Genomic DNA, 23,956 nt, shown 5'->3' with positions numbered 1-23,956 from the left:
AACCACTCTCGGAATAGTGCACAGGAATATTATGAGAAGAGCAACAATATTACGCAGCTGGGGACTTTGATTTACAAGACATAAAAATGACTTTACCAGTGATATGAACTCCTTATTGTTGTTTTGCCGAATGCGGAAGTGAAACCGATCCCATTTCAGCATTTCTGTCTAAGACGTTGAAACGTGACACTCGTCACTTTGTAACGTGGAGTTTGTCACATTGTGAAACGTACTTTTAAGGCGAAAGTCATACCGCGAGAATGTGATACTTATTATTACTAAAAATATTTTTTTCTAGTCTGGCAGCAATTCTCTTCTGTTCTGAACTCAGAACAGCAACAGTCTTTGCAAAAAAAAAACGCTGACAAATTTATATGATGACTTCGCGTTTGGATAGTTTTTGGTTGAGCTGCGACGCCGTAGCGCGGTAGGCGTGGCCAAGCCAGACTGTTGTGTTGTGGTCCAAATGAGCCTAAACAAGAACCTAAACAAGCACGCATTCTTCAGTCGAGACTCAAACAGGCGTCAAAACAACCTCCCCAAAGAGGACAAGTGGAGTGAGCGCTGAAGCGGGACAAAACAGGTCAACGTTAGATTTTTGTTTTTATCATTTTCTTGTTTCGTCACGTTACCTTGAAAACTAGCATGCAAGCTAGCCCGGCCAGCGATCGGCTAGCATTTCGGCGCTTGCTGCTGACCGAGGCATTGTCATTTGTGCTCATTTGCCATAATTTTTATGGCCTTCGGTGTTCTCTTGTGCGCGAAGACATGTTTTGGAAAACTCTGCTCGCCTAATGGCGAAACGGAGGCTAAAACTATCAAGACAGTTGACGTCGTCACTTTACCTGCCGTGTTATTCAAAAATATCCAAAAAAATCTGCCTCGAGGTACGAGTGCCTGGACTTTGGCGGCGTCTTTTCTGATGCGACCCATCACTTGACCGTTTTTTTGTGTTTGTTTTGATATGTCTTTGAGTGAAAAAGTTGAGCGCAGACCCCGAGCGCAAGGTGGCGGCCGCCGTCGCGTTCCTTGTCGTGGAAGGATCGCACCGCATAAAGTACATGACTTCTCTGGTACCCAAACATCTAATTCGGGGGTCACAAAGTCAACATTGGGAACACGCGAACATGAGCCGATGCTCAGTGCCCTGAAGTGCATTGACAATGGTTAAGAAGTCAAAGCCGACATGCGCGGTTTCTCTTGTCCATCGGTCCAAATGAGTCTGTGAGGGTTTTGAAATGTTTTCTAAATTTAACCGCTCACCAGTTGAACTGTTCCAAGAGTGGGGTTATGTGTGTGTGTGTGTAAGGGTTGGTTACTCGTCATGACTTCAGCAGCTAAATTCTGCACCAGTTGTATCTGATATGATGGGTTAATTGAGGCGTCTTTCATTGCGGGGCGTATCGTCGTCTGTGAAAGCAGGTAAATGTCTAATTGCACTAAAAGTCACAGTTGGTTTGAATAAAATAAACAATAAAATAATCCCCCTAAAAAGAAAACATTTCTTGTTTCGATTTGCATGAAAAAAAAACTCTTTGTCCTTGAACAAGACACGGAGAGCCCCAACTTGTCCTGAAGCAGGTCTCTGCTCCAATGTCTGTGCACCATTTAAGGTCAATTTTTGTTTACGTGTTGATTCTTCTTCGGCCCCATGCTCACATTTGATTGGCTGTGCTGGATCAGACTCTTTGGTAAATAAGCTTGGAGGGGGTGCTAATGGAGTGTGTGGTTCACAGCCATCATGATGGGCTTGAAGGCAAAGCACAGGATGCCAATTGTATCTTTACTTTTATTTTGTTGTTCTTGTTGCGTGTGTGTCTGCAGCGGTTGCGTGTGGCCTACACCCCAGCAGGCAGCATGAGCTCCAAAGGCAGTAGCGGCGGCGGCACAACGTTGAGCCGCCGCAACTACAGATTGGCCTCGGACATGGACAAGCCCAAGTCCACCGGTAACGCTTTCCACCTTCATGCCATGTCCTCGTATTTTTGTAAAACAAACCATCAATTTTCACAGATTCCTGTCATCGATGGTATATCTGTACTGCTCTTAATGCAACTATCTGTGCCAACAGTGCGTTGTGAATGACAAGTGCAACAGGAACAAACAACATGGATGGTGCATTTGCAAAGTGCTCACATTGCTTTCCTTTTTTTCTCCACATCCTGTTCCAAAATTGATATGATTTCTTCATTTGTTTCTTGTAATACATTTGCAATAACCTTCACTGTATTTTTTTTCATGTTGCTCTTCGAATGTCAAAGAACTGAAGTCCAAACTTTTCTTTGCAATAAAACAATGACTAATATTCCTCTTACAGTAGTAGAAGTCTACTCTTCATTATTCATATCTCCGTTTCGTTCATACAGCAAAAAAAAAAAGAGAACAACACTTTTTTTTTTTACTCTCTTGTCAGGTATCGTCAACGAGAGGCTGCTGAGCGACTACTTGCGCCACATCTTCCCTTCTGCCAATCAGGCCACCGTTCCACCCTCCCTCAGGTTGTCCGCCTGCCTGTTTGTCTGTCTGTCTGTCACCCTGGTGACTGGGCAGCTTTCTGCTTCTTTTATTTATAAAAAGTCTTATTTCGACTTGTTTTTATATAAAAAATGTGACTGTGTACTGGCAACAGTACAGTTTTTTACTAGAAGTCGGGGTTAGCTTCTGCTTGAGGGTTTTTCCAGCTTTTGAATGAGGCAGGGGGATACTAGAGTGGAAGACGCTCAGCTGCTGCGCTTTGTGTTACAGGCACTTCTATTCATAGACATACACACACTCACACACACACATTCACATATGCAGCGCTTGTGTGTGTGGAAGAGGGAGCCCTGCTTGGCATGTTGGCATGCACAAGTGCGCTTAAAGGCTTTGCAGGCCTTTCAAAATGTAATATGCCAATAAAGTTGCTCACGATGATTGTTGGTCTGCTTCCCCTTGGTGGATCGACCGCACTGACCGGCCTACTCGACGGCTCCCCCTGCTGTTCAGGAAGCCTTTGGCCTTCCAGGATCTGGACGCTCACCTGGAAACGTTGTTGTGTGAAGGCGAAACGGCTGACGACAGCGCGGGTATGTCTGCGCATCACGCTCTTTGGCAGCCCCCCCCCCAAAAAAAAAAAAAACTAAGTTTGCCGCCTTATCCCAGCAGACCGTGAGGTCGAAGGTCGTCTGGGTCCTCAGCCGGTGGTCCTGGACCACACCGGCGGCTTCGAGGGGCTCCTCTTTGTGGACGACGACCTGCTGGGGGTAGGGCGCCTTTCCTTTTCACAAGTTCCATAGTCGGCCGCCTTGACCAGGCCTTTTTGCTTGCCGTGCCCCCTTCAGGTGATTGGCCACAGCAACTTCAGCTCCATCCGGGCCACCACCTGCGTTTACAAAGGTGAGCACGGGCCGGGTGCAGCGCCTGCTCGAGTGCAGAAAACTTGGCTTGCCTTTGCCCAGCAATAACTAAAGATTTGGAAATGCAGAAATTTGTCACCAACACTTAATTTGAAGAATATTTTATGTATTTATTTTTTGGTCACCCCAAATTGTTTTTAGCCAGACTTGTTTGTGCTAGAAAGATCAAAAGTTGCGTTTTTGTGACTCTGTGATCAAAAAAAGCACTTTTTGGTAAGCCACATTTTTATGGCACGGCTTGCTTTTGACCTTTGACCTTGGCATCCAGGCAAGTGGGCGTACGAGGTGCTGATTTCGTCGCAGGGTCTGATGCAGATCGGCTGGTGCACGCTCAACTGCCGCTTCAACCAAGAGGTGAGCGCTCGCCGGCGCCCCCCGCCGATCTGTGACGGGCGCTCACTAACGACCGTCACCTCCCGCCAGGAGGGTGTCGGCGACACGCCCGACTCGTACGCCTACGATGGGAACCGAGTGCGCAAGTGGAACGTGGTCACCACCAATTACGGCAAGGTGAGCGAACGGCGGCCGACCCGACGGCGACGATGACGCGACGGCGTTGACGCTGCGTTTCCGTTCGTGCGCCGGCAGTCGTGGGCAGCGGGCGACATCGTCAGCTGTCTGATCGACCTGGACGATGCCACCATCGCCTTCTGCCTGTAAGTCGCACGTGATGTTCATGTCTGTCGTTACCCACTTGTTTTAAGAAATGTAGATTCCAGTCAGGCGGCCCGGTAGTCCAGTGGTTAGCACGTCAGCTTCACAGTGCAGAGGTACCGGGTTCGATTCCGGCTCCAGCCTCCCTGTGTGGAGTTTGCATGTTCTCCCCAGGCCTGCGTGGGTTTTCTCCGGGTGCTCCGGTTTCCTCCCACATTCCAAAAACATGCGTGGCAGGCTGATTGAACACTCTAAATTGTCCCTAGGTGTGAGTGTGAGTGCGAATGGTTGTTCGTTTCTGTGTGCCCTGCGATTGGCTGGCAACCGATTCAGGGTGTCCCCCGCCTACTGCCCGAAGACAGTTGGGATAGGCTCCAGCACCCCCCGCGACCCTAGTGAGGATCAAGCGGCTCGGAAGATGAATGAATGAATGAAAGATTCCAGTCAATAATCCGATTTTTTAAAAAATTGCATGAAAAGGCATTCCAAAACGGATTACTGTTTATTAACTAGTTATTATTTGCTATTATTTAGTGATAAAATAAACCCAACAACAATTGCGCAATACCACACAACAGGGATGTAAAAGTTGTTGGCTTTTTTTTTTTTTGGCAATTAAAATTTCAGACAAACACGCAGCAAAACAAATTTTTGTGATCCTGAAGAACCAAATGTGCTTTTCCAAACACTTTTGAGGATTTTGCGGTCAAAGTTGCATCATAACGACCGCTGTGTGCCCAGGAACGGCCAATCGCTCGGTACGGCGTTTGCCGACATCAAGACTGGAACCGGTGTGGCTTACTTCCCCGCCATCAGCCTGTCCTTCAAGGAGTCGGTGGCCTTCAATTTCGGAAGCCGGCCACTCCGATATCCTTCCGCCGCCGCCGCCTTTTGTCTCCTTTGTCTGGCCGTGCCACTGCCTTCGTCCTTGACACGCTCACGTACCCGTGCGAGGGCTACCTGCCCCTGCAGGATCCGCCTGCCGCCGACTTACTCAAGGCTCACAAGCTGCTGGGCTTCGTCAAGAACGTCCTGTCCACGCGCATCGACGTGCAGGTCGTTCACCCCGCGCACATGCAAAAAAAAAACAACAACACAGCAACGGGCTTGGACGCCAGAGAGCAACTCATAAGTCTGCGTCTGTGTGTGTGTTCCCGTGATTCTATTTTTCCTCGTGTGTCGCGCAGGAGGAGCGGCTGGTGGAGACGGATTGTTCGGTGTGGAGACTCGACGGCGAGGCGACCGTACTGATCACGCTGGCGCACGTCTTCAACCACTTTGCTCCTCTGATGGTGAGCGAGCGCGTCTTTGCTTTCTCTTTTCACTCGTTTTGTCCGCACGTGTCAGTGAACGCATCGCGTGCGTAGTGCAAAGTGTACCTGGTGGAGGACGTGCTGATGAACTTCCTGCTGGGGATCCTGGAGGGCGGCGGTTCCGTGGACGAGCATCCGCTCATTCAGCAGCTGCTCGACCTCTTCTGGCTCCTCATGGAGGTAAACGCCGGCGCGCTCAACGCACGCGGGCACAACGTGACCTCATCGCTCACCCGCAGGACTACGAGGTGAACGAGTGTCTGAAGCAGTTGATGATGTCGCTGCTGAGGGCCTACCGCTTCTCCCCGATCATCCCCGACCTCGGCTTCCAGGTACCCCGCGTGTGTCTCGTACGTCCGCTTCGCGCGTGTTCGTGTGCACCCGCGCGTTGTTGAACTTTGCCCATGTCTTTGCAGATCCACTACCTTCGTCTGACCACGGCCGTCCTGCGTCACGAGAAGTCCAGGAAGTACTTGCTCAACAACGTCTTATATCCTTGCGTGTCCACATGGTGGCGCCTGTCTCAGGCACACGTGAGTCGGTGCGTGTTCTTTAACCTGAGTGCACGTTTGACGTGTTGCGCTCGGTGGTGTTCTTCTACATCAAGACTCCGCTGCGGGTGAAGGAGGCGGGGCTCGAGGAGCTGATCCCCACCACCTGGTGGCCCACGCATTTTGACAAGGAGGTGGGTGCGTCTCCGCCATGTCACCCGCCCACCACCCCCCACTCATGGTACGCACGCCTGAGCGCGATCGTCCTCTTCCCCGTCAGGGAAAAGATGAGCGTGAGCCCAAAGACGAGAGTTCAGATGAGCGTCTGCGGCGGCGAGCTTACGAGCGAGGATGTCAGCGGCTGAAAAAAAGAATCGAAGGTGGGGATACGCCCGTGGCGATAATTCCCCGAAACATGGAAGTGCGTTGGTGGAGTGTGCAAAAGCTTCGTCCGTGAAATGTGCCCAAAACCGCACAATGCTGCAAAATACTTTGTGCCAAACTCAACGGACGCCGTTCCTTCCTGGGTGTGTCGCAACTTCAACCAGGTCAAATACTCATTTGGTCAGTTATGTATGCGAGACTCTGTTAGAATATTGTGACAAAATACTGCTCTGGATTCTCACGAGGGCGACGTCTCGCGGGAGCCAATCGCCCCGGACGTCCGCGTGGCCGCGGCTTGTCAATCTGTAAAAGCTTTTGTTTTTCATACATCTAAGTGAAGAGTGTCTTGATCATGAGCACGATCTCAGTCGCATGACCACATTGAAGTGGTCCCAAACCAGTCAACAGTCAACAACCCAGTACCGGTACATGGGCCATTTGGAAGATACACAAAGGTTAATTTAAAAAAAAAAGATCAATAATTTATCCTCAATAGAGGTTACGTCAGCACTGCCTTCCCCTCCCTTGACTGTACGTCTGTGATGGGAAAATCATCAGCGCACGTTCCTCTCTCTGTAAGTCTCCAGCAGGTCTCGCCCTTCGCAAACTCAATTAGTCTCTGCGATGTAGGAGACAACAGAAATCAATTAAGTTGACTGACTCATGTGGATGAGCGCACTCGTTCACCTGTTTGTGCAAAGTGGCCCTGCCTCCTCCTCGAACCGAAACCATGAAGTGAACAGCGAGTGGTCAACTTGGCTAGTCTGTCATTGTCGTGTAGGAAAGTCAACAAACGGATCTGCCTGAACGACACCTGCAAACTAACTCGTGTGATCGCTTAAAAACTGCCTTTGTCTCCCTCTAGTGGTGGAGGAGTTGCAGGTGCAGATCCTCCGGCTGCTGCTCAACAACAAAGACAAGAGCACAGTACGTAGATTGGATTTTTATTGTTTGTAACAAGAATTGTCTTGACATCATACAAAATGTTCAGATTGCAGCACATGTAGGCTTTCAGATCACTGAGTGGCAATTTGCAAGAATTTAACTCAAAATGTCGCGATCACCGTTTGCTCACATTTGAATATTATGTTTCGATTTTTGGATTAAGAAAATCCGATTGCCTGTCAAGTGATTTTCTTGGTCAGTGTGTACGATCCGTAGATGCTTTGAAAAAAATTATCAAGTCACTCGTGAGCTTGGAAAAATTGTAAAAATATAACAAGCAAATTAATCAGTCACGAATGGATAACATCAATGAATAGCAAAGTGGAGATGTTGATCATTTGGATTTCCCGGAACTTGCTTGCATTATTTGCTGAGTTTTTGGTCCTGTTTTGACTTTGCTTAGGGCGAAGCGTCCCGCTACATTTTCCTCAACAAGTTCCGCAAATTCCTGCAAGAGAACGCCAGCAACCGAGGGGTGAGAGCGAGCACTTCCAACTTTTAACACCACAACAGACAGCAATGAGTCACAGCCTTTCACTTTACTTACAGCCTCATTCCAAAATGGCTGACTTTTGTTTTGTGTGTGTGTGTGTGCACGCATGTACTGTAGCATCCCACTGCCCTGTGCCCCCCCGAGTACATGCTGTGCTTCCTGCACCGCCTGATCACGGCCGTGCGCGCCTGCTGGGATGAAAGCTGTAAGAAGAGTCCGGGCAGCGTCAGCAGTGACGGTACGAAAGCCTGCCGCCGCCGTGCGTCCACTCGTGTCCGCCATCTTGAAATGGCTACAGTCTTGCCGAGTGACCAAAGATTGCTTCTCCGTCCACATTTTGTTTATGTCAGGCGGTAAATTAACTATGCATTCTTTTCATTCGCTGCCACCCACATCCCCTCAGCAGGCCGGGCCCCGCCCCTTAAAGCCAATCGAATTCAGATTCACAGATACAAGAGTGCTCGAAGTGTTAATCTGTTTCAGTCCTCATTTCGTGCTCTGACATTCCTCTCATTTCTTTTTCGTCTCGTCCTCTGCGGTGCGTGCCGCCTCCGCCCCGCCCCTGCGCCTCCCGGTCGACTTGTCTGCAGCGGCGTTTGTGCCGCCGCAGCTCTTCTACAACGGGAAGGTGGACTACTTTGACCTACAGCGGCTGGGCGGGCTGCTGTCACACCTCAAGAAAACGCTCAAAGGTCAGTCTGCTCAATCAGCAGCAAAAAGTCACATCAAACAAATAAAACAACTGCAACATGGAAGACGCTTGGTCATGAAATGAATGAAACTCGCGCAGTAAGTCACGGTACCTTGGTTCATTTTTATGAAGCTATTCTCCGGCGTCGGTCCGTTCACCAATTTTCTGCAGCCATTTAGCCTTTCTTAAAACTACGTTCCGCCTATTTACAAGACCGTTTATTGCTTGATAATTGATGGATCAATGGTCCCTCGTTGATTTTTGTCCCGTTCCCTCACGAGCGTCGATTTATTGAGCCGATTGACAGCATGATGCGTGACTGCCGCTAACGTTTGAAGTCGATGGCGACCTTGCGCTCCCGCAGACGACCTGGCGAGTAAGGCCAACATCATCATCGACCCCGCCGAGATCCAAGCGGCGTCCATGGACGACCTGGATGAGGACGACGAGAGCGGCGCGGCGCAGGTTCGTTCATCTTGGCTTGATTCAATTCAGCTCTGTCACTTCTTCCTATTATAATATAGCTTTGATAAACAAGTGAAAAAAACGACAGCTTTATTCATGTGGGGATTTATTTGAGCCAACTGTTGTTGTTGTTTTTTTTTTTTATGTCGCCCTCAGAGGCCGGCGGGGGCGTCGGCGGGCGGCGCCCCGGCTCGGCCTGGCTGGTTGAGCTCGCCCACCCTGGGCCGCGCCAACCGCTTCCTCAGCACCGCCGCTGTCAGCCTCATGACCCCAAGGCGACCCCTCGGCCAGCCCGAGAAGGTCAAAGTACGCGCCCTCGCCATGGAGCAGCGCACCGAGGAGGACAGTAAGTCATCAAAGACTAGGACTACTTCCCCTCGTCCCTTCCTATCTTCTTCTCCCATTACAGAAAAAAATGTCATCAAAATGCACCGCTAGCGGCCAGTAGGTGGCTTAGCTTTGGCCACGGGAAAACGTGCGAAAAGACGCCATCGCGTCGTCATCCTTCCTTGTCAACGCTGTGATCTTTGTGTCTGTTGTGTTGTTTTCTTTTTTCCCTCTCAAGTCGAAGGTAGCCACGGCAACGACGGCCTGTTGCTTGGGCGACCCGTCGACCAATCGCATCAGCCCGTGGCCGACAAATCGCTTCTGGAAATCACCGACGGGATCGTCATGATGTACAACCTCAGCGTACATCAGCAGCTGGGAAAGGTGTGGCCACTCTCGGCAGCTTCATCATCAGCATCATCATTTTGTCAATAAATTGATTTGTGTGTCGATTTTTTTTTCCCTCTACGAATCGAGTAAAATCATTTTTTTTCATTTTCCATCTTTTTAAAATAGGTCACGATTTCAAATAGAGAGTGCAGAAAATTGACACAAATTAACATGGGGTCTGGTTCATGATACTCATCAGAAAATCGGTCAAAAATGTCGATGACGACAGGCGACCAGTCTATTATTTGTGGAGATGTGGCGCGTGATCAACAGGCGACCGGTCTGTTGTTTATGAGGACGCTTCGTACCCGATTGACGGTCACTTGTGTTCTTTGCATAGATGGTGGTGGTGGCCGATGACGTCCACGAGTACGCAGCGGCCCTCAAAGACACTGATGAGAAGATCGCCCGATGCCCGCCGAGAGTAAGTGGGACGCCACTTCCGCTGGTGTTGCAGCGCGTTTGTCCTTGGCGGCCTTCTAATCCATTTTGCCGCCGTAGAGATCGGACATCTTGGAGGAACTTCACAAGAGTCAGAAGGTCTTTGCCGAGAAGTTGAATCATCTCAGCAGGAGGTTGGCCTGGATCAACGCCACCATCTACTCCAAGGTGGGTCCGCACGTGTGCGCGTGCGCACGAGGAATGCCTCACCGCCGTTGTTCGCACAGGAGAAGATGTTGGACGTGTATTGGCTGGTGCGCGTGTGCATCGGCACCATCGAGCGCGCCGATCGCACGGGCTCGCTGTTCGCCTTTATGCCCGAGTTCTACCTCAACGTGGCCATGTACGCCTACAACGCGCTCAAGAACTACTTCAGTCCCGCCAGCAGCATGGACCAGCTGCCAGGTGAGTGCGCGCCACCCTCGGACGTACGGACTATATGATGTACTCCCACTTCAATAGGCTTTGCCGGCTGAAGCCAGAGGGCAGCCATCTTGCGTTGCCATTGTTACCGACACCTTGCATTGGGATTTGACTGAAAACGCTGTTATCAGTTCGTGTTTTACGCAGGCATCCCTGTGTGGAGTCATGAGAGCCTTGCGAAGAACCAACTTCACTTTCTGCATCAACGTTTCAGAGTAGATGATCTCAGTATGGTGAATCGTGACTTGCAGAGGTTGGTTTACATTTTGCAGCAACTTTTTTTCTCGATGGGCTTCGCTTTCATTTCGTTGTTGATGCGATGCAGACCAATCTTCGAGTAGCATTCCGAGCTGTAACTCGGGAGATAACATTTGTAATTGCATACTTACCGACGAAATATGCACACGTAGCGCTTCTCCCAGACTTCTTGGTACAACCGTATGTCGCACCCTCTGGCATTTGTGCTGCAGAGACAGAAACGAATGTGAAAACGCCACAGAGTAATCGTGAATCCAAGTTAGGCGCGCTGTACGTGCGGCAATGCAAGATGGCTGCCAGTGGCTTCCCTTCTCGCTACGGCATTGTGCGTCCATCACATATGTGTCAGTGGTGCCCCAACGCACCACGCACGCTCCCTCTCAGGTGAGGATCGACCCAACCCGCCAATCTGACTTTGTCGTCCCCGCAGGCTATGAAGAAACGTTGACTCAGCTGGCAGCCATTCTCGCCAAACACTTTGCGGATCCACGCATCGTTGGAACAGGTCTCTCAAACACACACACACACACACACACACACACACACACACACACACACACACACACCATAATGTTTGTTCTCCGATGATTTGTGGGAAAGCCCATCTCAACTAACTTTGATCCAAAGATGGGATAACTCCCGAGAATGTTTGCCACTCCACGTTAGGGCACAAAGACAAATAATGGACCGGTCGCTCGCTAGTCAGTCAAGCACTTTTTGTTTGAATCTCGTTTTTTTGATTTATCATTTTCATGATTCATGTTCTATTTTTATTGTACTGCTTCTTTAAATTACGTTGTACGGCGCCCCGAAAGGCACCTATGAATAAAATGAATTGATGAAACAACCTCCCCCTCACCCCAACAAATGATGTCACTGGCGCGCTGCGCTTTTGTCTCGTAGACATCAAAGACGCATTGATGCAGGCGCTGGCCAGCTACGTCTGCTACCCGCAGTCCCTCAGGGCAGTGGAGAGGATCGCCGAGGACCAGTGAGTCGCGCGTGCACGCTGCCGGTGGCCATCTTGCTAGCGTGCACTTGTGCTTTCAGACGTGTGGCCATGATGAGGAACCTGTTGGCCCCCTACGAGCAGAGACCCTGGGCGCAGACCAACTGGATCCTGGTCCGGCTGTGGCGGGTGAGGCGCGCGCTCCCTTCGCCGCACGTAGCAGTTGAATTTGCCCCGGCATCCAGCTCCAAATTCACTTTGCCCATATTATGGCTCATTCGGGCTTGATTGTCGCTTCTGCCACCTTGTGGAAGACCTTGGAAGTGTTCTGTTGGTCACGACAGGATCATATTTGCACTTAAGTGACCTCCGAAGTGACGTTTGGTGTGTTGCAGGGCTGCGGTTTCGGCTACAGGTACACGCGCCTGCCGCACCTCCTCAAGACCAAACCCGAGGACGCCAACCTGCCCAGCCTCCAGAGTAGGTTACCCGTTTCATCGATGGGTTGGCGCGTCACACCGCCGATGCGTCCATTGCCTCGTCAGTCAGCCACCACGTGAAGTAGGATGACGAGGCAACAGATGGCATGCGCGCACATGCGCGGGCGTTTCCCAGTTTGATTGACAGCATGCGAGTGGGCGGGTGTGAATTTGATTGGCAGCAAGTGCGTGCATTGTAGTGGCCATCTTTGATTTTTTTGTGACACATTGTGACACACTTTCTGTCCCGCATGCTCACACTTTGTCGTCTTTGTCGTTGGTTTTTGTTTTTTGGGTTGTTTTTTTTTTTTGCATGTCGATGAAGGGGATTTGACCGTTGCGAGTTTCCAGAGTAAGTTTTCTTTAATATCTTTGTATGTCATTGTATTTATTTTCTTATTCATTTACAATTAATGTCGTAGCCACAAAAAGTTATTTAATTCATTTGATCCCATTTTTAATTTTGTTTTCCAGGAAAATATTAGATTTTCATTTTATTATTAGATTTTATTTATTATTTTTCCAGCCTTCCTTTTACCTGTTTTTTTTCTTCTCTAAATTATAGAATTTAAATCATCCTTTTATTTGTTTGCTCCCTTTTTTCGTTTAGTTTCCAAATTCCATCCCTCCTGTTAGATTTTTTTGTTAGTTTTTTGCTTTGTTTTGTTCTTGGGTGAATATGTTCGTTTCCCCCCTGCGTCCCGCTTCCACGTCTTCCTCTCCCGTCACCATCGGTTGGTTGGATGTAGCGGCCATTCAAATCAGTTGGCACGTTTCCCCGGTAGTTGGTCTCGCCAGCAACCGTGTCGGTTTCCTCCCAATTTACCATCACGTGACCCGTGTGCCGTTACTGTTCTCCAGAGCCGTGTCCATCGCTGCTGCTCCAGAGACACATGGCCCGGCTGCTGAGCGCCGACAAAGACATGGCCGCCTCTTTCCTCAACAGCGTCCTCAATCAGCTCAACTGGGCCTTCTCCGAGTTCATCGGCATGATTCAGGAGGTAACGCCCGCTTGCCCGCCCGACCTCGGTCACGCAAAGACACGGCTGACTTCGACCTGGCCGCTCTTTCCGCGTCTTGTCCTTGTTGCAGATTCAGCAGGCAGCTGAACGTCCAGAGAGGAACTTTGTGGACACGCGTCAGCTGAAGGTCAGTGCACGCCGTAAAATTATGCTGCTTGACGTTGTCAAAACCCAAAAAGTACTTTTGCCACAAGTTACAAGTCAATACAAATTGATGGTAAACGAGCCGAGAGGTAAATGAGGCGATGAGTTAAACGAGCTCGATCTCCGGAGCTCGTTTCTCTGCCGGTTGAGTACAAGCACAGTGGCTGAAGCCCAACACTGACTTTCTGGACTTTCATTCTCCACCTCTGGTTAGACCACATGATCTTAGTCTGCGCGCCACAAAACACAATTAGTCATGCCGCCACCCGTGACGCCAAATAACGTCTCTCGCCATAACATCACGCCGCCTGATGCAATCTTGACGTAATCAGCATTTTTCTCAACTTGAGTATCTATTGCTGCATACCAAGCCGATGGTGTAAAAATCCATCACCCGAGAACAAAGAGGGTGAAAACAGTAAATTAATAACACAAATTAATATGTTTTTATCACTGTATCATCATAATCAATCACTTAATCACTTGGATGTCCTATACTACATATACTAACTGTTTCGCCGCCCTCCGGGCGGCTCATCAGCTAGTTCCTGCGGAAGGCTGGTAAGGTGGGCCTGCGGCCCACAAAAGTGTTGTTGCTTGGTTCAACTTTTTGTTCATCTTCATTGCTGTAAATTTCCCCATTGTGGGACAAATAAAGGATATCTTATCTTATCTTATTGCTTATCGCGAAAATAAAGAGATGTTTAGCTCTACTAAATAACTAATAACTAAATAACTAATAACTAAATTTTATTGCAATGCTTGTGGGTAGACAACATTTTTTCGCTAAGATGCCCGCGCGATCGTAGTGAGCCACTGCCTGAGCGGCGCGCAGCGGCGCGGTGAAGTAGGTACGTTTTGAAAAGGGACAGACGGAAGGACAGACCGCGTGCGGGACGACGCGCAATATATATATAGATATGAGTGGCGACTGAGTGATGTCGGGCTCAGCGGCGTGTCGTGGCGTTGCAGGTGTGCGCCACCTGCTTCGACCTGTCCGTCAGCCTGCTGAGGGTTCTGGAGATGACGGTCACGCTGGTCCCGGAGATCTTCCTGGACTGGTCGCGTCCGTCCGCTGAGCTGCTGCTGCGCCGCCTGGCTCAGGTGGGCTCGCTCATCACCGCCGCCGCCGCCGCCGACCCTTGCGATGGGATTTTGGCCGAGTTGTTGACATGCCGTTGCGGGTGTGCCACAGTTGCTGAATCAGGTGTTAAATCGGGTAACGGCCGAGAAGAACCTCTTTGACCGCGTGGTGAACTTGCGATTGCCAGGTATGCGCGTGTACGCCGCTGCTGTGCCGCGCGTGTTGCTTTCGTGACTCATGTTGTTGTGATCTTTGAGGTCTTGAGAGCGTGGACCACTACCCCATCCTGGTGGCCGTCACCGGAATCCTCGTTCGACTTCTTGTGGATGGCGACCGGCATGGGTGAGTCAGACGTCACGCGTTGACGACAACACTTTGTTTTACACATGTTCCGTCTTGAGTGTCGTTTTAAGGAGCATGAAACGTGTTGATTTCGAATCATAGAACTCTGCGTGTGTATGTACGTATGTGGGCTTTTTATTGAAAGAAGCCATTTGACAGTAGAATTCTCCCCCCCCCCCATCCCTTTGGACATCCCTTTGTTGTCTAACTTCCTGTCTGTAGCTGATTAGATGTTGTGGACTACAATGTGCACAAGCATGACGATGCTAATTTCATTAGCGCGCGTGTGCGCGTCTATGTGAGGGGGTTTAAGCCCGCCCTGAGTAAAAGGTTGAGGTTTGGTTGAGCAAGTGGCAGTTGCAGAGTGGTGCATGATGGGGAACCACAGCGAGTGTTTTAATGGATGCTGCGTGAGTGCGATGGGGGGGGGGAGAAAGTGCACAACACGGAGAAAGAGGGCCAATGTTTTTTTAAGTAGTCTCGAACGTGGACAACACTCTGGAGCTTTATAGTCATTAATGTGCGTGTGTGTGTGTGTGTGTGTGTGTGTGTGCCCGCGCATGCTGGGCTGGTCTCCCCCATGCACACGCTGAGCGTCCATTACTGATGTGTGCGTTTCACTTTGGCCTGATCGAAGTCCATCAAGGAATCTTTTGGATCCCATCAGATTGTCCACATGCAGCCATAGTATTGATCCTGCTACACTTACATCCTTAGCAGCTCGTCCAACAGTTTGTCCGGAAACCCACACACGCACGTTCAGCCGACCATCATAAAGTATGTTTAACAAATAATAACATCGAAAAACATCGAGCTTGCTAGTTAGACTCTGACTGCACTGGACCGGATTTGACTGGGCTGCCGTACTACTTCAGGGCCTGGACGCATTGTTGTCATGGATGGAAAAAATTCCCGAGTTTGCTGAACTGGAGGAGTTTTTGCCAAGGGACGTTCTGAAGTTCCTCCAGTCTGATTTGCAACAACAAAAAGGAAAAAAGAAGCTTGTTTCGGTCCAAAGGATGTCGCCTTTTTGTGTATGGGTTGTGTTGCGGTCAGTTCACACGTGATGTTTCCGCCTCCTCTTTAAAATCAGTGATTCTCATCGCGCCTCAGCAAACGGGCGCATGCACAGTGAGAGCGTGTGTGCATATTCCTGCGCCCGTCAACTTCCGTTCCCATCAGGAACATGAGATTGTGGGGGCGCTAATTAGCTTAGCAGCCTCTTGTTTTCTTTGCCGGACGTGGGCTTCACTCAGCCTGAAGCCTCCGCAGTCTCTTCCCACTGCCGTTTTCGTAGGACGTAGCTTGATCTCAGTCTCTCCTCTGAACAGAACAATAACAACAAAACAAAAAAAAGAAAACGGCACTACTCCATTATTAAGTCGCTGCTACCGCTATCACCCGAAATGAGTTTGTCGTCCCCTTGATTGCTTCTGCAGCAATCCTTCTCTACTCCCTCATCGCGACCTTGTGTGAACATTTAGCTTGTCGCTCCGAAATGGAACATTATCGATTCGGTGCGCAAAAAGACTTTCTGGTGGACGGCAGCCATTATTGAGCAATTGTGGAGAAGTGCTTGTTCCATATTTTTGAGAATCAGCAGAAGCATTTTGGAGTCACGGAAAGTCCAACGTTGAGCTTGAGAACTTTTGCGGCTCCAATTTGCCAGTGCCTGATCCCGCTATTGATTTTTGCTCAGTCGGACAGGATCCTTTGTCATCATGTAGCCTGATCCCAGCCGGTCCGCAAGGCTTCTCTCTCTTCTCAGAGGAAGAAGTAGCATGGTCAGTTCTATTTGCGATTCATTCATTCATTCATTCATTCATTCATTCATTCATTCATTCATTCATTCATTCATTCATTCATTCATTCATTCATCTTCCCAACCGCTTGGTCCTCACTAGGGTAGCGGGGTTGCTGGAGCCTATCCCAGCTGTCTTCGGGCAGTAGGTGGGGGACACCCTGAATTGGTTGCCAGCCAATCACAGGGCACACAAAGACAAACAACCATCCACGCTCACACTCACACCTAGGGACAATTTAGAGTGTTCAATCAGCCTGCCATGCATATTTTAGGAATGTGGGAGGAAACCGGAGCACCCGGAGAAAACCCACGCAGGCCCGGGGAGAACATGCAAACTCCACACAGGGAGGCCGGAGCTGGAATCGAACCCGGTACCTCTGCACTGTGAAGCCGACGTGCTAACCACTGGGCTATCGGGCTGCTCTATTGTGATTCAAGATTTTTAATTTTTTTTAATGAGTCATCAAGCTCATGAGGTGTCAGTTCCAGTCCACCTTCAAATCGGACTCAGCTGGACTCGGCGCTTCCATCCAGCAGCCACAGGCGCGCGCACACGTGCACGTTTTACAAGTTGCCGTAACTCGAGCTGCCCGACATGATGACGTCATGTCAATTCTGTAGATGAATCCTTTCATGCACCCTGTAACCCGATAACACGATCAGCTGTCCACTGCGATGTCCCTAAAAAGGTTCATAGGAAGTAAGCCCTTGGCATCGGGTGTCTTGTTCACGTCTTCCCCATAATATGGACATGGGCAGAGTTGTAGAACTTTCAACTTACAAGATTTCTCTTCAAAGGATTTGGTTGCATCAAGGAGAAAGGAAGAAAAATCAGTGTGGAATGTCACAGATGATTTGTGGAAAGGTGTCGGGAGGTGTCGCACGCAACGCTCCTTGGCCCTCAGCGTGCTCCCGTGAAGTCTGTGACGGCGGCCACGACGGCAAGTGTTTGAAGTGACGAGACCGTAGCCCTCGTCATTGGCGTGACCGCTCGGCCCTCACGAGGCTCCCGCCGCCTTTCCCGTCGGCTCCTGTTGTCATGGAAACAAGGGGAACGGAGGAAGTGGGAACGAAGACAAGGTTGAGCGGGAACGTCAGTCACGCGGACGCTTCCTCCAGGCGGCCGGATGGTCGGTGCGGCTCAAGGCGCCAGGAGTAGAAATCCGACCCGCGTGCCCGCAAGGCATCGCGGGCGGCGTACGCGCGGCGTAAAAGATGGGCAAGCGTCGAGACCGACACGAGCGAGCGGCCATCCCGGTTGGCGAGGACGCGTGGCCGTCTGCTGACGGGAGCGTCTATTAATAGCGCATGTTCCTGGAAAAACAGGATTTCATGCCACAATGCAGCCGCTTGGCGCGATGGGGCGGCGGGGTCACATGACCGCCCGAAGTTTGGCGCCTTATCGGTGAGGACGACTTGAAGTTCCTCCTCCTTATTCTACGCTGAGAGAAATTAAACTCATTCAGTACCAGCCAATTCTAGACCCAAGTCTGAAAAGACGTTTAAAAACGTCTTTGGGAGTGAATGAGTTAAGAATATTCCTTGTGCAAAACTCTGACCGATTTTATAATTCCTTTTCAACGGGCTAGAAATTGCCGAGCCGACTGGTTTGTTCCCTCAGGCGACAATTTTGTGACTAGCATGCAGCATGGTTAAAGAGTGGAGCGTCGTCGTCAGCTTGCTACATTACGCTCCGTTTTTGAGATGTATACTTTCTATGAGGAAAAATTTGACACCTTGTCTGGGGTTGACTCTTCCAGGCTCACTTCTATCAATTTGAATCTCTTTGTTTGAAAAAAAGGGAAACTTCAGCATTTCTTACGAAACGCAAAAACATCCGAATTAGCCGAACGCTCAATTTGCATCGGTCGGCGCAGCTATGCTAAGCTAAGCTTTGCTAAGCTGGCGAAATAACCAGAAGGGCTGTTCGTTCGGAGCACTTTTATTAGGCACGCGGCGAGACGGCAAGTGGAGGTCGTGCAAGGACGACGGTGCAAGTGAGTGCAGTGAAAACATTTGCAGACAAAAGCTCAAAAGTGCTCCTTGATGATTTATTCATGTCGTTGTGCTCGTCCTCGCCACAGCATTTAACAATGAGAAAGCCAAGCCGGCAGGCGGAGCTTCTATTTTCAGCCGAGCTATCGGGACGCTTGCTCCGTGCGCGGCATCAAGGCATCTGCAGCAAGCGTTCTTAAAGGTACTCGCGGGCTTTTAAAGGTTTACACAGCAAACACTCCCAACCCCCCCCCCCCCCCCCCCAAAAAAAAATTTTGTTGGCCATCTTTGGTGATTTCAGTTGTCGTCCATCCCGTCACAGTGCACAGATCGGTTCTTGAGCTGTTATTTTGAAGGCAAAGCAAAGGTGTCGGTCAGGAGTCGGGATGTGGTGGAAGTTGTAATGTTGGTAGTGGGGGTGTGGGTGGGGGGTGCAGGGTGCAGGAAGATGAAGTGGCCTTGAGATAAAATAGTGGCACCGGTGTAGTTGTCGGAGTTCCCTTGCTAGGGCAACACGAAGGACGTGTCTGGAAACTTGGCGTCCCGCCGGAGCATTTGCCTCGCCTCGGGCTCCAGGAGCAAACCCGGCCCCAGGTGCCCTTGAACCGCCCCCGCCGCCCTGACCCGCCCGTTCTGCTGCTCTCTGACTGGCTCCAGAAAGACCACGTGTCTGTTGGTACTGACCTTTCGGCCCGGGCCCTCGGTGGTGGCGGGCGGGGTGGGACTGAGGATGGAGGACTGGGCGCTCTCGTTGGCAGCGGGGCCGGCCCCCTTGTTGCAGGGCCTGGAGCGGCACGGTGTCAGGTACAGGTACATGAGGACCAGGATCAGGCTGACCACGCACCCGAGCAGGGTCGTGAACCCGGTGTTGAAGGAGTCGTGGTCCTGGTCGGCGTGGCGCGTCACCACCGTCACGTTCACTTCCTGCGTCTCGTTGCGCAGGCCCTCCGTGTCGCGCGCCATGCACCAGTACACCCCGGAGTCCTCGGCTCGGGCCGCCACGATCTCCAGGCTCCCGTTGACGAACATCTTTAGCGAGCCGTTGTTGCCGGGCGGCGACACGTACTCCTGCTGCGGGGAGACCCAGAAGAAGGCCACGTGCTTCCCCGTCAGCGCGGTGCTGCAGTGGAGCATCGCCGGCCGACCCGCGTTCACTGCCACGTCGCTCGGCTGCGGCGTCACGGCGCTAGCGTTGCAAGGTTGGGGGAAGTTAGGGAGGAAGCGCGCCGAGAGTCCCTTCACCCCGTACATCAGGCAGGTGTAGTCCCGCCGGAATTGGGTCACCGGCGGGTAGCCTCGAAGCTCCCACAGGCGGAACATTCGGTACATGGCGCACTCGCATACCAGCGGGTTGGCGTGAAGGTAAAGCGCCTGCTGCAGTCTAGCCGGCAGGCTGGTGAGGTTCTCCAGGGGCAGCCGGGGCAGGCGATTCCAGGACAGGTCCAGCAAGAGCAGCCCGGGGTGCTCTCGAATGGACAAGAAGGGAAATTCCAGGAGTCGGTTGTGGCTGAGGTAGAGGCTGCGGAGGGCGCCCAATCCCGCCACGGCGTCGCGCTCCACCGTCACCAGCAGGTTGTTGAAGAGCAGCAGTTCCTCCAGGCCCGGAAGGTCCCGGAAAGAGGCCTCCTCTACGACCCGCAGCTTATTGGACGACAAGTCCAGGTGTCGCAGCAGCGCGCCGGAGGCGTTTCGGAAAGCGCCCGGCAGGATGGCCGTCAGACGGTTGTGCGCCAGGCGTACGGTGCGCAGACGCAGCAGCCCCTCGAAGCTTCCCCCCCGAAGCGCCGCTAGGCGATTGTGGCTTAGGTCCAAAGTGACCACGGAAGCGGGCACGTCCGCCGGCGGCCGATCCAAGCCGAGCCCGACGCAGCTCAGGATGTCGGCCGCGCGCAAGCAGCCGCCCTCGCGGGACGAGTTGTGTCCCGACGCCAAGGACGACCCGACCGACCGCGTCTGCTGGAGAAGGCCCAGCAGAACCACCGGCCAAGTCCGGGATATCGCCGCCGCCGCCACCGCCGCGTCCCGAAGGACGGCCCGCATTATGCTCCACTTGTTTGCCTCCTCTCACTGGAAAATGCTCTTCACGTCATTCATCCCGATGCGGGTTTTCTCCTCGGCTGCTCACGCAAGTGAGGATGACTCTCCAAAAGCACAAAGCTTCACAAACCGCTAACACGTAGCGCCGCCTGGACATTTGTGGCCAAAGCATCCATCAGCTGCTGGACCAGACGCTCATAACGTCCTCCATCGGGAACGCCAGATCGCGTAGTGCCGCCGCGTCGTCTGTGCGCCACAAGAGGGGAGGGGGGGAAAAAAAACAACCCACTCGGTCTCAAATACAAATTGACAACAAACGCGACAGTGGCAGCCATGACGAAAGCACACCCGGGCACAAACTCTCACTCACACATGTAATTACACATTTATATGCAGTCAGACAAAAGCACACATTCAAATGCGCGCGCAGACATTCTCCTATAAAAAAATATGGGAGAAATAACAGTTGCGCTACAAATGTACAGCAACTTTCACACACAAACAATCCATGCACACACACCTTCACACACATGCATCCACAGTCTCACACTGTTACACACACAGTCAAGTGTGTGTTGATTGGACTCACATCAGTTGTTGTTCATCGAGTGTGCGTCGGCCAAACGGCTGCCAGCTTTTCTTGTTTTTCACCTCCTCTCCGCTTCCTGTCGCCACTCGCCGTTTGTGGTTTGGTGAAGGACGGCACCCGCTCTTCACCGCGCGCCGAACCCGAACTCGGCTCAACTCCGACGTGCTGTTTCCTGAGAAGTTGGCATCTCTTCTCGGGTCCTCTCCGATCTCAGCCGCGCCTCCCGCCGGCGGCGGAGAGGAGCACACTCAGGCAGCTGGGCGTTAACGCCGTCGATGTTTGCCGTTGCCTCCTTGGCTTTTCGTCCCGTGGGCGTCTCGTCTGAGCTGAGCTGAGCTAGCCTTTCTCTGGGAGCTCCTCCATTGGCTCCGCCCCCCTCCCCGCTCACTCACTCGCTCTGTTCCTCCTTTTATTTATTTCTTTTGTTTCTGTCCCTTCGTCCTGTCTCCCCTTTGTCTACCATTTCCTCTTGATTCTCTCTCACTCACACGCGTGCACACACAAGTGATGACATCACGTACCGCCAACAGGAATTAGCGTAGCGACGTGCTCATTGAGTTGTGTTTGTGTGTGTCAGGACGTGTCGCGCGGCGTGCGTGCTACTGTCCGACCCGTGCTTCCAGCTTCACTCCATCCAGCATCTTCTCAGTGAGGCCGGCGACCAGTCGGCCTCACTGGCCACGCTCCCCTCTTCCTCCTCCACCTTGGTGCCCTCCGTGGCTCCGCACCTTCCCACCGGCCCGTCGGAGCACAAACATTTCTCCCTCAACGCATGTGAGTCGCGCGCACGTTCGCCAGGTTGTCTGTCTTGTGGTGCCGTACTCTTGCTAGCATGCCTGTTGGGTTTGCTTTTGTTTTGCAGACAGCGACTACATCAGCGTGGAGGAGAAGCTGAAGGTGGAAAGCATGCTGGCCTTCCTCACCAGGGAATCGCAGAAGGCGGCGACCAGCACGCAGGTTGTAGACCAGGGGTGTCCCCAATATGTCGATCGCGATGGCCTGGTAGCCCGCTCGAAGCATGCTCTTGAACTTCATACAACTTGTTTTTCATAGATTTGGAAGAATCTGTGTCTTCAAGTATCACTTTTCCGCTTTGTGTTCCGACCGCGCTTGTCTGAATCGGAAACATTGATGCTAACTTGCCCTTAGCATGTCAATGGGATTTTACAGTGACTTTAGCATTAGCGCTGGCGGTGATTCTCAAACGACGCATGTCTTGTTTTTAAAAAGTACAATCTGCGGTAGTTCTTTTTGTGGCGTGTTTAGTTTTACCGTCAAGTCCAACGATGGTTTGAGGTAACAGAGGACTTAAGCGCCCAGCGCTCATCCAACCATAGCCTGCGTCTCTTTCAAACCCCGGAGATCCCATGGGGTCAAATTTGGCCCCTATAAATTCTGCTACACTTAAATCCCACGGGTCAAATTTGGCTCTAATCCTGAATTGGGATTAAAGCATTGAATATTTGAAAAAAAAAAAAACATAGATTTGGGTGTTCAGTGAACATATAGCAGTCATTTCATGTATAATTCATTCATTCATCATCCGAGCCGCTTGATTCTCACTAGGGTCGCGGGGGATGCTGGAGCCTATCCCAGCTGTCTCCGGGCAGTAGGCGGGGGACACCCTGAATCGGTTGCCAGCCAATCGCAGGGCACACAGAAACGAACAACCATTCGCAGTCACACTCACACCTAGGGACAATTTAGAGTGTTCAATCAGCCTGCCACGCATGTTTTTGGAATGTGGGAGGAAACCGGAGCACCCGGAGAAAACCCACGCAGGCCCGGGGAGAACATGCAAACTCCACACAGGGAGGCCGGAGCTGGAATCGAACCCGGTACCTCTGCACTGTGAAGCCGACGTGCTAACCACTGGGCTACCGGGCCGCCAATAATTCATCATTTTCCAAAAAAGAAAAGGGTTCCTGGGTTCTCCAGGGTTAAACCGGCGGCCATCCGTCACATCCCATAAATGTTCCTTGCTTGAAAAGCTGCAAATGGCTGAAGTCACGTGTGCCTTTTCTGTTGTGATGTCTTCCAGCCAGCCAGCGAGGATGACCTTTGCCCCATCTGCTATGCGCACTCCATTTCGGCCGTCTTTCAGCCCTGCTCGCACAAGTCCTGCAAGTTAGTCGCGCGCACGCACACACTCACGTCGATGATAGTTGAGCGTGTCAATTTCTCAAGCCAAAGCGGGTCTCCTTCTGGGAGCTCCTCCGAGGCTACGAGACGCCATCGGGCACTCGCCGCAAGCCATGCTGGGAGTTGTGAGCCTTTTTTTTTGTTGTTTTTTTCTTAGGGCTTGCATCAATCAGCATCTGATGAACAACAAGGATTGTTTCTTCTGCAAGGCCACCATCACGGCAGTGGACGACTACTGCAAGCCCCCCACCTCTTCCTAGCGAGCGCCTCCTTCTCTCACCTTGTGCACACCTTGACGCCCACTCGGGATCTGGAGTGTGTGTGTGAGCGTGCGTCCCTTTCAAGCATTTCTGATGCATTGTGAGGAATATTTCCCTTATTGATGGAGCCATTGTTACACGCGTGTGCGTGTGTCCTGCCATGGAATTAAATTATTAATCACAAAGAACAATGTGTTGTTCTTTTGTTGACGTTATCAAAAGACACGCATCCGCAGGAACAGGAAATATAATCCAGAATGGCTCGATGTGTGTGTTTGTTTCACACACACAGGAAGAGTAAATCCAATCCATAAGATTATCAAATACGGTACAGCCTGCATATGTGTGTCTCGATGAAAGTGTCCTCTCCAATGAAAGCAGACACCAGCATCCCGTCCGTTGATGGAAGGGCATCAATAAAACCCATAAATAACAGCAA

The 23,956-nt window shown here is 51.3% G+C and overlaps 3 protein-coding genes across 4 annotated transcripts in view; 1 reads left to right on the top strand and 2 right to left on the bottom strand.

Annotated features, from left to right (window-relative positions):
* tsen2 (TSEN2 tRNA splicing endonuclease subunit) overlaps positions 1 to 23,956 on the bottom strand; it is a 122,338-nt gene that overhangs the window by 63,071 nt on the left and 35,311 nt on the right. The window lies entirely within an intron of this gene.
* On the top strand, positions 403 to 23,956 carry LOC127607591 (E3 ubiquitin-protein ligase RNF123). 2 transcript variants are annotated; one of them, XM_052076045.1, is made up of 40 exons: positions 403 to 583; positions 1,825 to 1,948; positions 2,414 to 2,498; positions 2,986 to 3,065; positions 3,142 to 3,242; positions 3,321 to 3,375; positions 3,664 to 3,749; positions 3,819 to 3,905; positions 3,984 to 4,051; positions 4,791 to 4,916; positions 4,991 to 5,105; positions 5,237 to 5,341; positions 5,417 to 5,542; positions 5,602 to 5,694; positions 5,779 to 5,847; positions 5,925 to 6,047; positions 6,134 to 6,233; positions 7,103 to 7,164; positions 7,586 to 7,657; positions 7,793 to 7,913; positions 8,266 to 8,367; positions 8,731 to 8,831; positions 8,988 to 9,177; positions 9,397 to 9,542; positions 9,889 to 9,972; positions 10,050 to 10,157; positions 10,217 to 10,394; positions 11,101 to 11,175; positions 11,574 to 11,661; positions 11,721 to 11,808; positions 12,015 to 12,099; positions 12,960 to 13,099; positions 13,191 to 13,247; positions 14,237 to 14,368; positions 14,460 to 14,535; positions 14,606 to 14,690; positions 21,693 to 21,889; positions 21,978 to 22,072; positions 23,157 to 23,242; positions 23,415 to 23,956. In XM_052076045.1, the coding sequence occupies exons 2-40, from the start codon at positions 1,858 to 1,860 to the stop codon at positions 23,515 to 23,517; spliced, it is 3,981 nt and encodes a 1,326-aa protein (XP_051932005.1). In that variant the 5' UTR covers positions 403 to 583; positions 1,825 to 1,857; the 3' UTR covers positions 23,518 to 23,956. The 2 variants fall into 2 exon arrangements, with proteins under 2 accessions (XP_051932005.1, XP_051932006.1); XM_052076046.1 differs by having other exon boundaries at positions 404 to 583; positions 3,145 to 3,242.
* On the bottom strand, positions 18,525 to 21,685 carry amigo3 (adhesion molecule with Ig-like domain 3). Its single transcript, XM_052076099.1, has 2 exons — positions 21,116 to 21,685; positions 18,525 to 20,772 (listed from the first exon to the last, which is right to left on the bottom strand). The coding sequence occupies exon 2, from the start codon at positions 20,527 to 20,529 to the stop codon at positions 18,994 to 18,996; it is 1,536 nt and encodes a 511-aa protein (XP_051932059.1). The 5' UTR covers positions 20,530 to 20,772; positions 21,116 to 21,685; the 3' UTR covers positions 18,525 to 18,993.

Source organism: Hippocampus zosterae, chromosome 9 (genome assembly GCF_025434085.1).
Source record: "Hippocampus zosterae strain Florida chromosome 9, ASM2543408v3, whole genome shotgun sequence".
Taxonomy (NCBI): Eukaryota; Metazoa; Chordata; class Actinopteri; order Syngnathiformes; family Syngnathidae; genus Hippocampus; species Hippocampus zosterae.
This window is presented reverse-complemented; position numbering and strand designations above follow the sequence as displayed.

Excerpts from the sequence above, each read along its gene's own strand:
- LOC127607591 (XM_052076045.1), top strand. The coding sequence starts at position 1,858 with ATGAGCTCCAAAGGCAGTAGCGGCGGCGGCACAACGTTGAGCCGCCGC. Across the intron at positions 3,376-3,663 it reads CACCACCTGCGTTTACAAAG|GCAAGTGGGCGTACGAGGTG; the intron begins GTGAGCACGGGC and ends CTTGGCATCCAG. Across the intron at positions 23,243-23,414 it reads TGCTCGCACAAGTCCTGCAA|GGCTTGCATCAATCAGCATC; the intron begins GTTAGTCGCGCG and ends TTTTTTTCTTAG.
- amigo3 (XM_052076099.1), bottom strand. The coding sequence starts at position 20,529 with ATGCGGGCCGTCCTTCGGGACGCGGCGGTGGCGGCGGCGGCGATATCC.